The following is a 19,693-nucleotide window of genomic DNA, read 5'->3' as shown; positions in this document are numbered from 1 at the left end:
AAATGTGCCTTTTTTAACTCCTCCTTCTCCGGATAAGACTTGATCTTTTGAAATCGAGTCAGGTTGGAGGCGGAGCCTGATTTGACCAAAATGGTTGTAGCTTTTTGTGATTTGTCTTTGCAGTAGTTTTGATTATTATGAAGCTGTTATTACTTCCCTGATTGGCATTTCTGACAAAGAATATGATCCATAATTGGTCAAGTAAAGCAAACATTTTCTGCTGTTATGAACTAATAGTGAAGGATTTTATTTTGTTGTTATTTTAAATAAGTCGTGTGTGGTTCTGCATGCGGCAACAATGACTTCTGTCTCCTCATCAGTCTCTGGCTGATCGTTGTAAGAAGATCCATGCTGGAGACGAAGTCATTCAGGTCAACCATCAGACAGTCGTAAGTCCTGGCTGGTTTATTTTATTTTCCTGTCTCCTGTTTGAATTTGCAAAATTTTCTTTTTCAATCTGATTTTTTTTTTGTGTGCATATAATCAGTATGAAGGACTGATTATATTAAAAAATATATTATTTTTTCAGTCTGCACACCATTTTTATGAGTTGAACCATAAAGCAATCATCTCTGCTGGCTGTGTCTTTACAGTCCTTCTATTAACGTCTTTGCATCCATAGTGGTGAAGCGCTGCTATCAAGTCATTTGATGATTATTGGGTCTTTCGTAATTAGGCTTTGAGGGCATTCACAAGTGAACTGCTTGGATTTGTTTTGCTTGCTACATTGCCCATTACAGATTACTTTGCAACACTTTACAAGAGCATTCATAGCCCATGAACTTTTCCATATTTTAATATATATATACAGTATATATATATATATATATATTTTACCCCTCCAGGGGTTCTTTTGTGGGCTCTAGTGTCCCTTAAATGACAGTAGGCTGACAGGAAACTGGGAAGGAGAGGGGGGAAGACATGCGGCAAATGTCGTTGGGTCTGGGAGTCGAACCCGCGACGGCCGCGTCGAGGACTCAAGGCCTCCAAATACGGGTCGCGCTAACCACTACACGCCCCATTTTAGTATATTTTATTAGGAATTCATGTGATATAGCACTTAACTGTCTGAGCTGGTGGGTAACTTTAAAATGACAAATCAAGCTCTTTTGGGTTTTATGGAAAGATTGAACTGCAAACAGGGCAATCGTGGAATAATACGTATAAAATACTAAATGACCTTTATAACCTCTCACATACAGAAACCCATGTGTCATTTTCACAGTTTTCTTTGGTCTGTCCCATAAAATTGCAATAAAACACAGTAAGGTGGAAAAATCCAGTGTTCTAGCCAACGTGCTTAGTGGTGTTTCTTCTTAAGCAACTCTCAGTCCGCCCGCGCAGCTAATTTACATAACAGTGAAATGTCTCGGCTTACTTGTGATACACCTTAGAGTGATGACATAAACTGCACCCCCTCCCCCTTTGCAGCACTCAACCGTGCAAAGTAAAAGACAAACACAGGAAGGAGAACAACATGCTTTAGAAATATTCTTTCCTGGATTCGACATAGGAGAAACACTGAGTTCTCTGGCATCTGAGTATTTTCCTGAGGAAAACATAGAATTATACATTACTTGGTCAGAAGAGGATATGTAGAAGTTGAATTTATTATATTAAAAATGACAGAGTTAATCAAGGTTTTATGAATTACTCAGGTAATTAGAGAAACTGAGCTGTTACAAGTAAAAATGCCTTGTTCGTCCTCTTGCTGTAACTTTGCCTAATCTTTTCTGAATGTGTTCTTTGACATGACTGTAAGAAGTGCCTCGTGATGAAGTGTACGAGGTTTATTTGTGAATGAAAAAGCCCTCCTGCAGTGCAGAGTTTAAATATAGCCCCTTTTGTGAAAAAAATAATTGCTGCCTGTGTGTGCAACAGCAAGATATGTAATAATTCCACAGCTGCTCATTTCAGTCAGCTCATCCACTGAATACAGTGGATGAGCTGACAATAATATTCTTATTATTAAGAACGTGGAGAGAAGCAGCGCCGATTTGGGTGTCAGGACTCTTTTATGTCACTGAGGCATACAGACATTCAAAGCATCTAAAGGTTCAGAAGAGAGAGGTGTTAGATCCTCATTATCATCAAGAATCAACAGAAGTATCCAAACAATATTTAGTTTTTTAACCTGTCGGTGTTTTTAGCTGTTAGCTTCATGCCAACTGATAATCTATTAAAACGGAAAAACATCTAAGATTGTCATGAATAGTGGTTGTAGAGTGGTGAGGCAGACACAGTGGGCCCAGGTAGTGATGAGAAATTATGAACTTAATGATGAATCAGTACAATAATCCAGGCAGCACAAATAAGCAGAAGGCTATTAGCTCAAAACTGGTAGGAACTGGTAACAATCACATAGACTGTGGACTAGAAGAAGACCAGACAAGGCACACAGGTGGGATTAAGTACACAGTGGGTAATCAGGGAAACGAGACACAGCTGGGAACAATCAAGGGGTAGACAGGACAACAACAAGACTCAACAGACACAGAAACCGGATTTGAAGATGTATAAAAAATAATTTCTGAAGTTACCTCTCCGTCCAGTTGATGGCGGTAATGCGCAAAGTGTGTAAACTGCCATAAAACGCAACATAAGAAGAAGAAGACACAGAAACCTAAATAAACACAAAGAAAACTCAAATCCTCACAAAGGTAGGTTGTATAGATTACAGTTTCCAAATTGTAACAATGTCTTACAAACATTTCTAAATTGGCATCACAAAATCTGTAATTTTGATTAAAAAAAACCCCACCAAAACAATCACAAAATCCTAGAGGAACAGCAATTTATTGATATTTTGACAATTTAATTGGTTTTATCAATATATTCTGGCACAACTGGCTGATATAAATGAATATAAAAATAAACTTTATAACAACAGAATAATGAGGAACGTCTGAGAAATCTGTTCAGAGGGAAGCTGATATTTTCTAAAATTCAAACCACAGAAACAAGCCTGGAAACATGAGAAAAGCAATACAACCAAAATATAGCATTTAAAGAAGATACTCACAGTGGATAATAAAAACACTGTCAAGGAATCGAACCAAACAAAACCCCCGAAATTATAGTCTAATTTTCTTAGAGGTATAATTTCCTTAGAGGTATAACAAAACAAACAGTAGAAGTAAAAGAAGTCTGCTTTACTTATGCTTTATAATGCACTCTCTGGAACAAATGTCGAGATAAAAAATGACTTTCAGAGAAACACAGTGGTCTCCAGGTCAGGGCCTGAAAAATGTTTGGTATCTCAGGGTAGTTTGAAATATAGATTTAGCGCAGGCATCCAGCAGGCGAAGATTTCTCTCCCCAAACTGGACCTGGCATATTTAGTTCAGCAGCAGGGAGTGTTTGTCTGGGCAGGGTCTTTCAGCTGTACTAAATATTATTAGGACTTGCAACTAGGCATGTAGCTGCTAGCATCACACAGCAGGAGACAAAACCACTGTAGAGGACAAGGCGGACTGGTTTGGTCTTTAATTTCCGTTTTGACATCAAAATCTACATGGAGCTTAAAGATTGCTACGTTCTTCTGCATGTCTTAAGCATAAGAACCCAAAAAGTACTATTAAAAATACAGAAGCATGTAAAACAAAATGGCTTCCTTCCAAGTCAATGGATTAGACTTTCAAACATAAAAACGTTTTCACACCTGTTAACTTTACCACATTTTACTACATATTTCAGCTGTTTTGGTGAGATTTAATGTTACAGACAAAGTACCATACTTTCGAAGTGGAAGGAAAATGAAATATAAATTTTTTACTGTTTGGTAAAAATCATCATTTGTTTTCAGTAATTGCCTAATTACAAAATTGTCTAATGGTAAGTTAGCATGGATCTGTTTATGATCCATTCATTGAATCAATTCTTCGGAGACTTGCTTTCTTCCTCATGTTGAGATGATGGAAGAAGTAAAAGTACAGGGCAATCCTTGAGGAAAAAAGGTTAGAGGCCGCAAAAGACTTGAACGAATGACAGTGAAATTGTGTGGATCAAAATATAGTCTTCTGCTAGTATGGCCTAGTCAAAGTACTGACATAAATCCATTTGAGAATGTCAGATTCTGAGATTTTTTCTGTCTGGATCTTAAAAGCTGGTAGAGACACAAAAACAGTTGCATTTGTCATTGCAGATAAAGTATTTAGTCAATGTACAGATTTAAATTGATGACTATATAAAAATAATCCGTAATTTTCCTTACACTTCACAAGTATGTTACTTTGTGTTGATCTGTCACCATGAAGCCCATCTAAAATAGGCAGAAGTTTGTGCACATTCATTGCCACCCCGGTTGCAATGAACAAACGTCAAGCGTTATGAGCACTTCTTCAAGGCATTTTAGCATCTTTAAACTGAATTAAATCCCTTCCACTAATTGGCTGACTAGATTCAACTATGGATAAATCTGACACACGCCGATGCCGGTGCGTTTCAAGGCTATTCTTGTTTGCTAGGTGGGCTGGCAGCTGAAGAACCTGGTGAACCTGCTGCGTGGGGACCCTGCAGGTGTCACCCTAACACTGAAGAAACGCCCACAGAGCACGCTCACATCCACTCCTGCTCTGCTCAAAAACATGAGATGGAAACCATTAGCTCTGCAGGTACAACTTTGGCTCAGTCCTGTGAGATTATCTCTGTCGTTTATGTGTGCTTATTTCTGTGCATCCATCTTATTTGTCCTTAAAATAAGAGTTACCTCTAAAAGGCACAAATTAGAAAACAAGGAGAGGATTATGGGAACAGGAGAGACAAAAGTCGTGCAGGAAAACCCCATAGTGTTTGCCTTGGGGATCATTTTAGATATTAGAATTGCACTCTGTCATTCAGGTATGTGCTATATTTAACACTCACAAAGCATGAACAAAACAGATTGTTGTTGCTAAATTTATACTTGTGACTAATTAGTTGAGTGCTGCGGCATCACTCATTTAGATGTCATCATTTCATCCCTAAGTGGCATCTGTTGTCCTACTTCAGCCAATCTAGTTACATTATTAGGACAGTGTGCCAGCACCAGAATGGGTGGAAAAGAGAGGAATGAGCATTAAAGTGGTCCAGGCTTTCTTTGTGTCGCTTTCCAGAGAAAATGTTTTCTCTCCCCTGAGGCCACAAAGTACAGCCGTTCTCTGCCTCCTCCCTCTTAATGTCCTCTCTCCTCTTTTCCTCCAAAATTGATTTTTTTTCTCCTCCTGCTGGCAGCATTAAAGACAGAAGTGAGAAAAAAATAAAGTCTGTCAGAGATTAAACAGGACTAAAGTGTAGAAGTTAATCGGCTGGGTTTCCTTCTATTGCAAAAACAGAATTTTTTACCTCAGCTTTATAACAGAACAGATCATTAATGATAGATTAAGATGCATACCATGGTAGCTCAGTTTGAGCAATGGGATATCTTCTTTTTTTAAAAATAGTTAAATAAAAAGGATAAGTTGTTTGGAAGTGACAAAAAATGTGTTTTGTAGCTTTAGTAAAAAGATGTATCATATTCAAAATCAAATATATTCATATATACATCTGAATTCATGTGAAAACGAAACATTTTGACTCCTTATTTTTGAGGAGTTGATCCAGAAAGTTGGACTGAAGGTACCACTATTAATACTGAAGTTGCACACCAACACCAAAAACCACAGCAGAATTACAGTAGTTTTACTGAAATTTTTTTTTATTTTTTTTTATGGGAGAACTTAAAATTAGGATTGTTAGAAAGACAAAAGAAACAACTTTATTCTCATTAAAAATCTTTTAAACACTCTAACAGTCTGCAAATTTTAATACTAATCTACCAAAAACTCATTTGTTCAGAACTAGGTGTTTTTTTTCTTGCAAAACTGAAATTGAAACACTAAAATCTTAATACTTTTTTAGCTGAATTCGTCTTGATTCTGAATTCTTTTTCTTGGGAGCAGGAGCGATACACAACTAAAAAGGGGCTCAATAAAGAACACCGCTGTTTATTTTGTTAACTTAAATTACAATATTTTGCTCACTTCCAATTCTTCTAGATGTGGTTGTATTTTTGGAAGTCTATTTTAGTAACTGTGCAGAATTTATGCTCTTTAAGTTAACCAATCTGCAGATTGTTTTATCGCATTGATTAAAAAAAAATAAAGGTATAGTAACAAAAACAAACTAAAAAAAATAGATATGGTCTATTAATTTAAAGTTCAGTAACAGTACTAACCAGACTGTTTAACCTGTAGCCATGAGAGCGATGACTAGGCTGCTCTCCAAACTGCCTCTTTCGGTGAACCAGTTTAAAGTGGAGCTCTGCAAACGTCCTCTGCTCATTTCACAGCTGAGCTCCGCCGCCTCACTGTCTGACTAAAGTGAACAGTCACAGACTTACTCAGCTGTTGTGAGGTCCACATTTTCATTGTGTCATTTTCTGTAACTGTCTCTGTCTCTTTTTCCTCTCTGTCCGCCTGTCTCTCTGTCTTTTGCACATATTTAAACACGTCCTCTCTCTCTCACACACCCACACCCACGCCCACACACCCACACACACACACACACACCCTCTCACACACAGCCTATCTTCCCTCAGAGTCCCAGCAGCAGCGTCGCTACGCCCACCAGCACATTAAGCACTCCCTCCAGGCGAAGTAGCTGCGCCCTGCAGGATCTGTACATCCCGCCTCCTCCCGCGGAGCCTTACACCCCCAGGTAGGCATGCGAAAGAATCAATCAATTACTGCACTGGCCGTACAAAATTCAAGGTTCAGTGTTTCCGAGTCAAACATTGTGGTGTTGATTTTAATTTGTAGTAACACAAACACAGCTTTCCCCCCTGCCCCTCGCTGACATTTTTTTTTTTTTGTTAAAGTAAGAAAGAAATCACAACAGGAGGAAAAAATTGGAAGAAAAGCAGCACAGAACTTTACTACAGTGCAAACAATAACAAACAAAACAGGAAAACATGAGGAGAAATACAGATTTGTGTTGCGATCCTTTACAGCGAGGCATAAGAAAATTCATATCCACAGACAGATTTAAATTAAAAGCTGTTTTCTCATATTTTGCCAAAATGTTTCTCCTGACTGGAAGCAATCTGAATATTTTTAAACGGTCCAGTCAGAATCTGGTCAGTATTTGGTTGCTGTATAGCCAAAAAAACGGTTTTCCAGTTATTAATGAGAAAGGTAAAAACTGTTTTTGACATGCATTTTTTTTATATTCAACTATAAATTAAAAATATATTTGAGGAAACATCTGATTAATTTCTTATCAGAATAAACTTCTTGCTTGAATTAAAAAAATAAATAAAATGTGTATGAATATCTTTAATAAGAACTCTATAGAGTATTTGATGTCTCTAATTTGCAACCAAAGTCAATAAAAGAACTAAGCTGATTAAATAGTTGTTATTTCTGTTTAGTTGCTGGTTAATAAAGCCAAACGCCTGTGGGAATGGCAAGAAAAAAAGAAACCGAATGAGAAAAGAACCTGAAAAACCCATCACCTTGTTACATCTTTACAGAAAAAGTTTTGTGATGCTTCATCTTAAAGGAGTCGGTTTAATCTTTGCACACAAGAATTATTAAGAATGTAAACATTTTCACTTTCTTTGAGATGCTCCGACCATTTTCACCTTTTGCCACTTTGAAAATTTGCATTTTGATTGTTTTCTGAACCAAAAGAAATCCGTCTGCCACCGGATGTTTTGCATAAATTTCTGCCCACCTTGGGGACATTTTGTTCCTGCTGTGACAACTGATCATTTAAAATTTGCCGTGGTGAAATGCAGTTATGAAATCCTTGCCACCGGTATGAGGGAGGGTGCTTCCGATGAGAGCGTCCAATTACTAAAGCACAAACAGAATTAACGAGCAGTAAAAGCCCGGTGGCTCCCCTGGGCAAATACTTGTGATAATAAAATATAAATACATCTGTGAGTCACAGCTGGAGACTTGTTCCTTTTTTCCCCCTGCTGAATATTAAGACGTCCCTGTTTCTAATTAAAACCCACAACAAACATCGACTTAGGTCCACCTGTTTGCTCTACCTGGAAGCTTATTTGACCTTCTCTGAAGTTTTGCTTTCTTTAAAAGAGACGAGAAGGAAAATCTGACCGACGAGGAACCTCAGTCGGACGCCCAAGCCGCAGAGCGATCCGAGTCGCCCAACTCCTACCTGGACCAGGAGTGTCAGCGGCGATTCCCTCTGGTGGAGGAAGACTCCATACTCTACTGCTACGAGTACGACCAGAACCAGGAGGCCTCGTCGGTCCGCAGGGGGAGCACTCCCACCTACGGTAGGAAATCGTGACCAATAGCAGCTTCATGTCATGGAAATAAGCGGCGTGTGGGTTTCTGGGTGGGTTTTTTTTTTTGAGACATCTGCAGCTGTTTGATGTCTATGTGTGTGGACGGCTGTGTAATATTGACATCCCCCCCCCCTGCGCCTACTTGCTGCAGGCAGGCTCAGGCCCATCTCAATGCCTGTGGAATACAACTGGGTGGGAGATGACGAAGACCTGGCGAAGCTGAGGAGAGAGAGCAGGAGAGGTGAGTGGGAGGCAGTGGGAGAGAGAGAGAGAAGGACAGAGGGAAGCTGGGGCGAGGGGGTGGAAATCTTATAATACCCGCACCCTCTCAGATCTCTGAGCCAAGAAGTTGAAGCATGAGCTGGCCTGTCAACACCGATAACATGCCGGATATCTGCTCCTTCCTCTTTCTCCTCCATATGTTCAGAATCTATAGCTGCTCCGTTTTTTTTTTTCCCTCCTTCATCCCCGTCTCTCTCGGCCCTGCTGTTCTCTGTTTGAATATAAAAAGTACACTGTTGCTCTGGCAACGGTATAAATATATTTTCTTGAGGTGCTCACATTTCATTGGTGGCTGCTAAGTTAGGTGGTAAATGTGCCGGGAGGGGGCCGCGTTTCCTTTAAAATTTGACCCAAGAAAGGCTTGAGTGATGTGTTTGTGTCCTCTGGGAGGGATGCTTGCTTCTCTAGGCTTTTCAAAAAAAAAGAAAGAAAGAAAATTATGGGTCTATATTTATCTGCTTGAGACCTTTCATGGATGTTTGGAGGCTTTTCTTTTTCTTGACAATTGCTTCCTCTGTAGATTGTATAATGATTTTTCAGACATTGCAGTGGATGTTTTGTTGCACAGACAGCGTGCTGCTGTGGATTTGATAGCGTCGCCGTGCCTCACTAATCTACTTGTTACAGGTTGTTTGAAGTAAACTTTGTTTTATTATTTTGTAATCAGGCATCACTCGTCCAATCATGGTTAAAGGCTGAGGAATAACAGGGATTTTCACATTTTGTGGCATTATAGCCACAAACTTCAACATATGTTTATTGTATTTTATTCCATAAAACTACATAAAATAATTGGAAAGTGGAAGGAATCTGATATACTGTATGTTTCTTTTTTTTTTTAAATAAAACCTAAGACGTTTGGTGTGCATATTTACCTTTTGGAGTGACTTTTTCTTTTGGCTCATTAATTTGAACATCTGGATGCTGACTTTGACTGGACCATACTGAAATTCGGTTTTATTTTTAAGGACATTGTTGAAGGTGAACCTCCGCTCTGGTCTGAATTTTTTAGCAGGCTAATAATTGCCCTGTTTGTAGAAAGGAGACAGACACTGAAAAAAACTGGATCGTCATACATACAAAGACTTTTAACAGGTGAATCAGTAACATATCAGCTGAACTGCAGCTGCATCTAGAGCGTTAACTATCTTTGTGTCCTGGATCTGTGCTGTAAATCACAAGACCTGCTTTATATTGTGTTTGCCCTTGTCCTCTACTGTGTGTTCTTGTATAAAAATAAACTTAAGTATGTAAAGAAATGCCCTGGTTTTAGCTCCATCATCCACCTTCTCATCAGATCTGACCGGCTTCCTTGTCCCTGCTGACAACAAGCATTCCCACAGCATTATGCTGCCTTTAATATGCTTCATCATGGGGATGCAGTGTTCAGGGTGTTGGCTCTTTGTGTTAATCATTAATGTTCAACATCGATCCTATCACCTTCTTTCATGTGTTTGTTGTATCACCCACATGATTTCAAGTCAATTTAATTTAATTTAATTTAATTTAATTTAATTTAATTCAAAAATATTTTACTGATTCCAAATCAAAAGTTTTGTGGCAAACCAAAGAACTGAGGACTCAACAATTACTTTCTTCCTGCCAGTAAGTGAGAATGGGCGACATTTCCAGTCCCTAGATGTGCACAGCTTGTAGAGGAACCCTCTGCAGGACGTGTAGCTCTAATTGCGGAAACATGTGGTTCTACAAGGTACTGACTCAGAGGAGCTGAAAACAAATGCATGCGACACCTGTAAGGAAAATGATGGTGGATTGTTCTCCCGCTTCGCAGTTGTGTTGCTCTGTCCTTTAAAATGAAAATGATATGCACACAACTTGTTAAAAAAAAGGTAAAGTCATGAATACTTTGGCAGGACATTTTTTCAGGATAAATAATAATTGGGAAGTGGCATGGATGCAGCTTCTGTTTATCACCCTAATAAGCAAGCCTCAGCTTCATGTCCCACTGAGACCAGCTGAGACGGAGTCTGTGAAATGGATCTGTCACTGCAGCTGCAGTAACATCTAAAACCTGTCTGCAGCTGACTGTGGACTGCTTAAAATCTGTGTACCTTCATTCACAACAGGACTGCTCAAAGTCTGCCTGGTAGATTGTGTCATTTTATCCCCACACAAATAAATTATACCCCAAAATGGAGCCTACTGGGTATTTCCAAAGGTAAATTAGAAAACTGTGACTTCATTTAACCATATTCCTTGCAGGCAGACATCCATCACATTCTTTCAGAGAGACCTATAGCTAAAATGGACCCCAAACTTTTAATTATTCATTCCTGAAGCGTATAGTAAATTCAGGTGTGTTCAGTCCTGAGTTGGCTTCTTTCTTGTCCCTGCAGAAAACTCCCTCCTGCGTTTCCCCAGTGAGGACAAACCCTCTGGGGAGAACTTCTTACTGGGCCGCAGTCTGAGTCAGAACAGAAGGAAGATGGAGCGAGGAAGCAGCCCCACCCACTACACGCTTGTTCCCGCCCTGGAAGTCGCCATGTCCACGTCCAGCTCAGACTCTGCATCGCTTTACCACGTCAGTCCCTCCAAGAAGCAAAAAGTAGCAATAGGAACATATATTACAACTAAAATCTGTTGCTGTTATTGTTCATTTCTTCTTCTTTTTTTTAATTTTCAGGTGTTTGAGCGCTCCTCAATGCTGTCTAGATCTAAGAAGAAAAAGCAAGGTAGACGCACTTGCTTTGCCTCATTTTTATGCACGTGTACTCAGACATGAGCAAGTGGTTTGTTTTTTTTTCATGAGCTGTTTTCTTCTTTTCTGCCACCTGCAGCTGCAAGCCCCATGTCCTCCATCAGTAAACGAAGGATTTCCTGCCGGGACCTGGGTCAGGGCGACTGCCAGGGCTGGCTGTGGAAGAAGAAAGATGCTAAAACCTATTTTTCACAGAAGTGGAAGAAATACTGGTTTATCCTGAAAGACACGTGTCTTTACTGGTACATGAATGAAGAGGTGAATAGGATTTAGATTTTTTTTTTAATGTAGACAGTACTTATAACACAAATGAGATTCCTTGGATGTAACTTTACTTTTGCTTGTGTCAGGATGAGAAGGCAGAGGGCTTTGTGAGTCTCCCAGAATTCAGGATTGATCGTGCCACTGAATGCAGAAGAAAATAGTGAGTATAAATTTATATTGCTGCTCTGAGATTTGAGGATTTAAAAAAAATGTTATTATAAAGATTGCACTTCGTAAAGCTGATATACTCAGAGACATATCAGGTATCCTAAAATATTTAAACAAAAGTCAGACATTACCAATATACAGTAAAAGTGTCTCAAAAAAGTATACATACTTACATGTACGTATAAATATGTAATTTTTTAATTACCTTTGAAAATGATTGGAAGCAGTAGCACAAATATGTCAAATTTGCGATAAAAAACAAATCAACTGCACGTAACGCACATTGTCCGACAACGTTGTGACCAAAGTCTCCAGCAGTTGTGTTTTTATTTGAACAGAGATTTTAGGTGACAGATGGGAGCTGAATAATTTAGGACTCAAGTCTGTCTCCAGAGTAAAGCTTTCTTCAACAGGTCTCTGTATTCCTATTGGCTACGCGACTTCACGTCACGGCACGCTTTGGCCCAAACTGAGCGGATTGTGGTGCAGAGGTGGAAGCGAAGCGGAACAAAGAAGAGTTTGAATTAATAATTCATAATTCAGTGTGTTTTTTTAAATTATTAAACAGATCATTGTAGCAATACTTACAGGACATGTGCGACCTCAAACCACTTTTATAGCAATAAATATTTATATGAGATCAAAGTTCAAAGTATAGGAAGTTACTGTAAAGATTTGGCCTACAAGTGGTTTAAAGTTGTGTTCATCAATACTCTCACAATCATATACTGTATATATATATATATATATATAAAAAATTCCCTTCTCACCCACCGCGGGTGGTTCTTATCCTCTGAGCTCGGGTCCTCTACCAGAGGCCTGGGAGCTTGAGGGTTCTGCGCAGTATCTTGGCTGTGCCAAGGATTGCACATTTCTGGACTGAGATGTCTGATGTTGTTCCTGGGATCTGTTGTAGCCATTGGTCCAGTTTGGGGGTGACTGCCCCGAGGGCCCCGATGACCACAGGCACCACTGTGGTCTTCACCTTCCAGGCCCTCTCCAGTTCCTCCCTGAGGCCCTGGTATTTCTCTAGTTTCTCGTGCTCCTTTTTCCTGATGTTGTAGTCGCTTGGTATTGCTACATCTATCACAACGGCTTTCCTCTGTTGTTTATCCACTACGACAATGTCTGGTTGGTTCGCCATTACCATTTTGTCTGTCTGGATCTGGAAGTCCCACAGGATCTTAGCTCTGGCGTTCTCCGCCACCTTTGGGGGTGTTTCCCACTTTGATCTCGGGGTTTCCAGTCCATATATATATATATATATATATATATATATATATATATATATATATATATATATATATTTATATATATTTATTTTGAGTTATTAGCCAGTACATATAAAACAAATAATAAAAACAATAAAAACAAAAATGTGAAAAAGTCCGTTTAAGCTTCTTTAAATGTAGCCATGAATAATAGCAAAATAAAATAAATAAAATAAAATATTCAGCTTCGCCACATATATATTTTAAAAAATAAAAAATAAATGTAGCCAGGATTTAGTCTTGTATTCATATGTTAATCTCCGCTATACTGCTTGGCCTTGTTTGTACTCTCACATATAATTAAACTTCTTCTCTTTCAGTGCTTTCAAGGCTTGCCATCCCAAGATAAAGACCTTCTACTTTGCTGCGGAAAATGTAGATGACATGTCCCGGTGAGTATCCGAGGTTTTGATAGTCGTGCTGCAAACTCCTCCAGTGCTGCATTTCAAACCGTCTATTGTCCAAGAGCTGAACTGCCTTATTAAACCTCCCACTCTCTTCAAAACTGGGTAGTTTTGCAAGGTAATTGGTCAAAGAGAGAAATATAAGCTTTCAAAAAAAAAAAAGAAAGAAAAAAACATTACAAAATCATTAACGTTATGCGTCATCAGTGTTATTCTCCCCCACAGGTGGCTGAGTCGACTCAGTATGGCTGTTGCAGGCTACTCTGAGCAGGAGAAAATGCGCCAGGAACAAGGTGAGATTAGTCACAGAGCCTTTTCACGAAGCTGTTAAAAAAAAGATGCCAGCTAGGGGTCAAGAGCTGCTAAATGGCACAGTGGGACATCAGGTTGTGATGATCTGAACCTCCTTCGAGAATCATAGATGAAGTCTGTGTTCTTTAAACTTTATTCACATCATTCATTACCAAGTGATGTTATCTTCGCACGTAAAGACGTCAAAGACTTTAAATTCACTCGCTGGTGCTGTTGCAAAATGTTCTCTGCTACGTGGATATCACATCTAGTAAAGCTGTGCACTCCAGGGATATGTCTAGTTTGGTTGTTATGGTAACTTAGTGACCCCCCAAGTTGTCAGTTTCTTCTGCAGGTTTCCCTAACAGTGTCACGGTTCCAGCTGTTTTAAAATGCTGAAGTATAGCTCTGATTAGGGATGTATTAAGATAAACATTTAGTATGATGGCTATTGTTTAAAAAAACTATCAGCCTTCCCGTGGTTTTACAAGAGTGGGTCAGATATGTTTGCTACAAAGTATTATTGCATGTGGAGGGTATTGTTTCTGCACCATAAATGTTGTCAAGAGTAAGGGTTAGCATGCTATCGTAATTATTTTTAATAATATTATGTTTATTAATTGTTTATTTTACATGATTTCACACAGATGCTTTTATCGGAACACTGATTGTGTTTCTGTTTTTATATTTTGGCTTAAGTATGAGACCTTGTGTATACAAACAAAACTTAAGTTTTAAATATAAATCAGTAATATAGATAATATTCCAATGATTAATAATGCAATACTATAAAAGGATAAACATATAGAGTTGTAGAATGTTTATACTGTTGTTTTAAGATAGTGTATGATTCAATTGAAAGTAAGCATGCCTAACACAAGAGAGATTAGTTCAGAAGACAGCATGTTTACTGCAGCGAATTAATGTGCAATTGAGTGATTAATGACAGCCAAAGTGTACAACATTAAGATTTTCTGTAGTGTTTTTACAAGCTGTGATTAATTAAATTAACAGTCATAAACAAATTAGGTCTGCGACCTGTGTTGTGTTTTTACGAGTGGAGATGATGCTCCAAGCAATTTTAATTAGGTTATCCCAGAGCCAGAGGGAACAAAGGGCCCTGGGGTATCACTAAGCCACTGCCATGCTTCATTGTAGGCAGCGGGATCTTTTCAGTGTTTATGTCACTCTTCCTCCTCCGTACATGCTCCCGATCCAACTAATTAGCATTCGCTGCTAAGCAGCTAGTGACAGCCAGAGGCCGAGTAAAACTCGCGTACTTCACTTCCGCATGGAGTGAGGACTCCAACATGTTCGAAAAGCCTTCTGTGCACAGTTATGAAGTCCAAAATGCGGCTATATTTAACTCTTGAGGTTTTCTGTGGGTTGAAATATCCCAGCTTTACTTTCAGTGCCTCTGCTTGTATCTGGGGAAAGCTGACAAACTGTATTTGATGGAGAATCTGGAGTTTTATAAAGTGTGCTAATCAAATATTTAAATGGCTTTTTCAGTTTTGGAACAACACCAACCAAGGGAAATTTTATCATAGCAACTAAAAACATTGGTAATTGTTTTCTGCCTTTAAAAAGAAAAACATGAGCAAACCTTTCTGAAGATTAACACACATTGAGTGGACTGCTGTCATGTCTTTCTTATTCTGAAGAAGAAATTAAATTAGCTTCTGTGTCAGAAAAAAACGAGGTAAAAAAATGTATCCACTCAATAAAAATAATTAAATATAATGTTGAACCCCTCTGTTTGGTTTTCTAATTGTACAACCAATTTGGGGAACACTCTAGCTTTTGTACCTAAAGTAAAATATTTATATCATTACACTTGTAGAAGAGCTGCCTTAGTTTTGCTTTAGTATAGTAACTTTTATGTTTTATACTTTTGGAAAAAGTCCAGAGTTCTTTACAGGTAAATTAGATTTAGAAAAAGACTGAAATAAGATGCACAATATGTTGGCATTTAGCACGATATCCGCAGATGTTTTTTTGCATATTGTTATCGATCCCATAAGTAAAATTTGCTCTAGATTAACGACCAATGTTTTTTCCATCTTGTTGCCATTTGGGTGGCTTTGGAGAGGGAGGGCAGTGGGTTGGCTATGCGGTATTTGCTGTGGCATGTAATATAATTGCAGAGCAAGATTATGAAGTGTTAAACTGAAGCAAAGACACTTTCCCTACACTTTCAACACATTAAATATACTTAATATATAAATGTGTACTGAAATATAAATAATATCAGTAAACATTGGCCATAACAGCAAGACTTAAATCCTATGTTGATCCCTAATTTATCAAATTCATTCCTTGCAACAAGGTCCTTAGGCTTGAAATCAGATATTTCAAGTGTAAGGAAAAATAATTATTCACAGTGTGTTTACTTTTATCAAATAGTTTATTAAACCATTTACAGGATTTTTCCCACTTATCACAAGCCTATCTGAAATATCTGATAGGCTTGATATGGCCCATCATAAATTCTTCAGTACTAACTATGACACTAGTTAAATAAATGTGTGCATAGTTTAAAAATAAACTGATAGGAACATAAAGATGGACTTATCTGATTTAATTAACATCAACGTTATCTGCTTTTCTGAGTTAATTTGGGAAAATAAGATCACATTTATACGTTTCAGTTAAGACATTTTTGATTTCTTGGCCAGCAGCTGGCGCATTAGATTTTTCCTTCCAGCAGAGTATTTTTTCTCCAAACCGAGGCAGGCTGGATATTTTTGTTATTCATATAGCTTAATGTTCTTTGGCTTCTAACAAACTGACAGGAAGTAATGCAACTAACCCTTCTGCTATTTGGAGGTGCCTACGTACAAACCCTGCCAAGGTGGGTGTGTGAGAACAATTTTATCTTTGGAGAGGGTTTTTTTTTCTTTTCATTATAGCCAAGTTTTTTTTTTTTTATTAGCTCCATAACACCTCCAGAAGATTTCACAGGAAGTTCTCACACCTTATATCTGTCCATCTTAATATTCAACTTCAACCCGATACAGTCAGAGCACTTTTTCACGACTACGGCTTTCTGGTGTATGAATATCTTGCGTGGCTTTCCTTGAATTTTATTGATATAAATGTGTGATTTATTGCAGATTACTGGAGCGAGAGTGATCACGAGGACATGGAGATGCCCCCAGGACCCAAACGGGACAGTCCACCGCCCCCTTATGACACCTATCCCAGAGCAGCCTCAGTGAGTTTTCACACAGTTAGCCTAAAAGATGCAGCAGGTATCATTTTGCGGCCCTGTTTTCTAGCTATAGCCGTCTGTTTTTATGTAGGTAAGTCCCTACCTGGAGCCAAAGCATAGCCACCTCTCCTCTTCGGACACATTCCAGTCCCGTTCCTCACACGAGGAGTTCCACTCGGAGCCTCAGGAAAGCAGCAGCAACAACAGCGTCTCCCCTGGGCAGAAGGCGAGCAGCCACCGAAACTCGTGGCAGGACCAGATGGAAGGCAAATCCAGGATGCACTACCTACAGACGTATCCCGTGGAAGAATCCATGCAGTCTGAGGACAGGGATCAGCTGGCCATGGAGTACCGCAGGCAGTCCACTCTGCCTGCACAGCGCAGCCTGCTGCAAGAGCAGTACAGGGCGCTGCCGCTGCCCCTCAGGGCAAGCATAGATTCTGATGCAGGAGGAAAACCTCGCAGCTTTACGCTTCCAAGAGACAGCGGGCTCCATGCTATCCTGGCGGCCACTGCTGCATCGGACCAGAGAGAGACCCAGCACTACCAGCTGGACCGGGCCAGAGACACAGGTCAGACTCAGAGAGCCTAAACAATACATTTTACATACATATATACTGCTGAGGAAGCTGCTTCTTTGTTGCATTTGCTACACTTTGATCAATTTTCTTATCTTCCTCTTATTTTCCACGAGATTTCTTAATTAAACCGTTTCACAAAATCTGCTGAAAGCTGTTGTTCTTGACAAAAAGAAAAGAGAAAAGTTAGTTCTTCTACTTGGGACTGATTGCTTGAAGAGAAAAGGCAATTTGAAGATGATTGAATAGTTAATATAGCCTTTTGTTTTACTCCAATTAGTCTCAGAAAAGATATTCAGAGTTTAGAAACTGCATGAAAGAGTGCAAAACATACAGCTCTGTAATGCACACATAATTTATTTTTAGTGTGCTTTACCTTTGACGTGGAAACATCTGGGGTTTATTATTTTTGCTCAGTAAACAACCAAAGTCACAACTGATGACACTGGGGCAGAAATTCAGTCTCTGTCACAGGGGTGTGAACTCAGTTTCATTTTGGGCCATATCAAAATAATGAATGTCCCCAAAAGGCTGGTTGTGGCAAGATGTAATAATAAAACTACCCATTACCAAACTGGTGAAATATTAATAAATAGCTGTATCTGCATTTAATGAGAACTTCTTGACATTTAACATTGGCATAATTTGACAGTATCCATCCATCCATTAGATGGATGGATACTGTCCATCCATCTAAGTGGGTCAAGCACCACTAGGGACAAGTGGTGCTTGACCCACTAGGGACAAGCACCTCCTGTCCCTAGTGGGTCGGGAGGTGCTTGTGCCCATCTCCAGCTAATGTTCCGGGCGAGAGGCAGGGTACAACCTGGACAGGTCGCCAGTCTTTCACAGAGACAGACAGGACAAACAACCATGCATACACACTCTCACACCTAGGGAGAATTTAGAGAGACCAATTAACCTGACAGTCATGTTTTTGGACTGTGGGAGGAAGCCGGAGTACCCGGAGAGAACCCACGCATGCACAGGGAGAACATGCAAACTCCATGCAGAAAGACTCCGGGCCGGGAATCAAACCCAGGACCTTCTTGCTGCAAGGCAACAGTGCTACCAACTGCCCCACTGTGCAGTTTTACTAATTTGATAGTATACAGAAAAAAACAGCATAGCCCTGATTGCTATAATAATATTTAAGCACACAATTGTTCATTTGAAGGTTATTTTTATGTGACCCTCTGCCGTCTATAGGGTCACATAAAAAGTTATGGCGACCCTGATTTGGCCCCCGAGCCTTAAGTTTGAAACATGTACTCCAGCAGGACAGCAAGCCTAAACACACAGACAGAGCTACAGGGTTGTCATCCACCGCAAAGTACGACTTTTATAAGTCCCTGCTCCAGAACAATTAAACAATTGTTTAACAGATCAATTAAAATGGCTAAATTAACTCTGCAGTCTGTCATCAAGTTTTGCAGGAACCAGCTAGTGGCCCATACATTTGGTGTGAGTGTATTTTACAAAAAAAACATCTAAAACATGCAAGACAGTGGCTCTTGAGGACTGACTTTGGACACCATCTGGTTCTATCAAAGCATATCCATATGGTAGAATGGCCCATTTAAAGTCCAGGCCTAAATTTACCTAAGCTAAGGCATGACAAAACCACCTACATAATTTAATAAGACGAACTACTGTCCTTTCATTCTGTGTACACAAAAGAACAAACGTGTTGCAGTTTTTGTCAAACACCAGCACCACCTCGTGACGTAATCAGAATAAATCAATCTGTACACATCTAGGCTGAGTACACAGAAGCAGAGAAAGTCGTGTGCGATTTCAGCGAAGAAATGTTGGAGTCATTGTTGATTCCTGAACAATATGGCTTAAAAAAAAATGGGTTTGTAGTCCTTCAGTAGAACCAGCTTCATCTACAAAACTGGAGATAAATTACTCAAGTCTTCGCTGAAATCGCTCACAACTTCCTCTGCTTCTGTACGCTCACCCTAGATCAGGGGTCTCAAACTCCAGTCCTCGAGGACCGCAGTCCTGCAACTTTTAGATGTGCCTCTGCTGCACCACACCTGAATAGAATAATTAGGTCATTAGCAAGGCTGGGAGAACTGATCTACACAAGAAGGAGGTAATTAAGCCATTTCATTCCAGTGTTTTGTACCGGTGGCACATCTAAAAACTGTAGGTCTGCGGCCCTTGAGGACTGGAGTTTGAGACCCCTGCCCTAGATGCTTCTGGTTTGATTTACCCTGAT

The 19,693-nt window shown here is 39.4% G+C and overlaps 1 protein-coding gene across 4 annotated transcripts in view; it reads left to right on the top strand.

Annotated features, from left to right (window-relative positions):
• The window catches only part of LOC116728586 (connector enhancer of kinase suppressor of ras 2-like), a 211,159-nt gene that overhangs the window by 188,281 nt on the left and 3,185 nt on the right, over positions 1-19,693 (top strand). For 2 of the 4 annotated variants that reach the window (XM_032576811.1, XM_032576809.1), the window contains exons 8-20: positions 321-389; positions 4,467-4,613; positions 6,557-6,675; positions 8,061-8,263; positions 8,427-8,516; positions 10,915-11,099; positions 11,202-11,250; positions 11,356-11,534; positions 11,627-11,700; positions 13,300-13,371; positions 13,609-13,676; positions 16,791-16,891; positions 16,980-17,460. In XM_032576811.1, the coding sequence (XP_032432702.1) occupies positions 321-389; positions 4,467-4,613; positions 6,557-6,675; positions 8,061-8,263; positions 8,427-8,516; positions 10,915-11,099; positions 11,202-11,250; positions 11,356-11,534; positions 11,627-11,700; positions 13,300-13,371; positions 13,609-13,676; positions 16,791-16,891; positions 16,980-17,460 (1,837 nt within the window). Of the gene's footprint in view, positions 1-320; positions 390-4,466; positions 4,614-6,541; positions 6,676-8,060; positions 8,264-8,426; positions 8,517-10,914; positions 11,100-11,201; positions 11,251-11,355; positions 11,535-11,626; positions 11,701-13,299; positions 13,372-13,608; positions 13,677-16,790; positions 16,892-16,979; positions 17,461-19,693 lie in introns of all 4 variants that reach the window. The other 2 variants (XM_032576810.1, XM_032576808.1) reach the window with 1 other exon arrangement.

The sequence above is a fragment of the Xiphophorus hellerii genome, chromosome 11 (assembly GCF_003331165.1).
Source record: "Xiphophorus hellerii strain 12219 chromosome 11, Xiphophorus_hellerii-4.1, whole genome shotgun sequence".
Taxonomy (NCBI): domain Eukaryota; kingdom Metazoa; phylum Chordata; class Actinopteri; order Cyprinodontiformes; family Poeciliidae; genus Xiphophorus; species Xiphophorus hellerii.
This window is presented reverse-complemented; position numbering and strand designations above follow the sequence as displayed.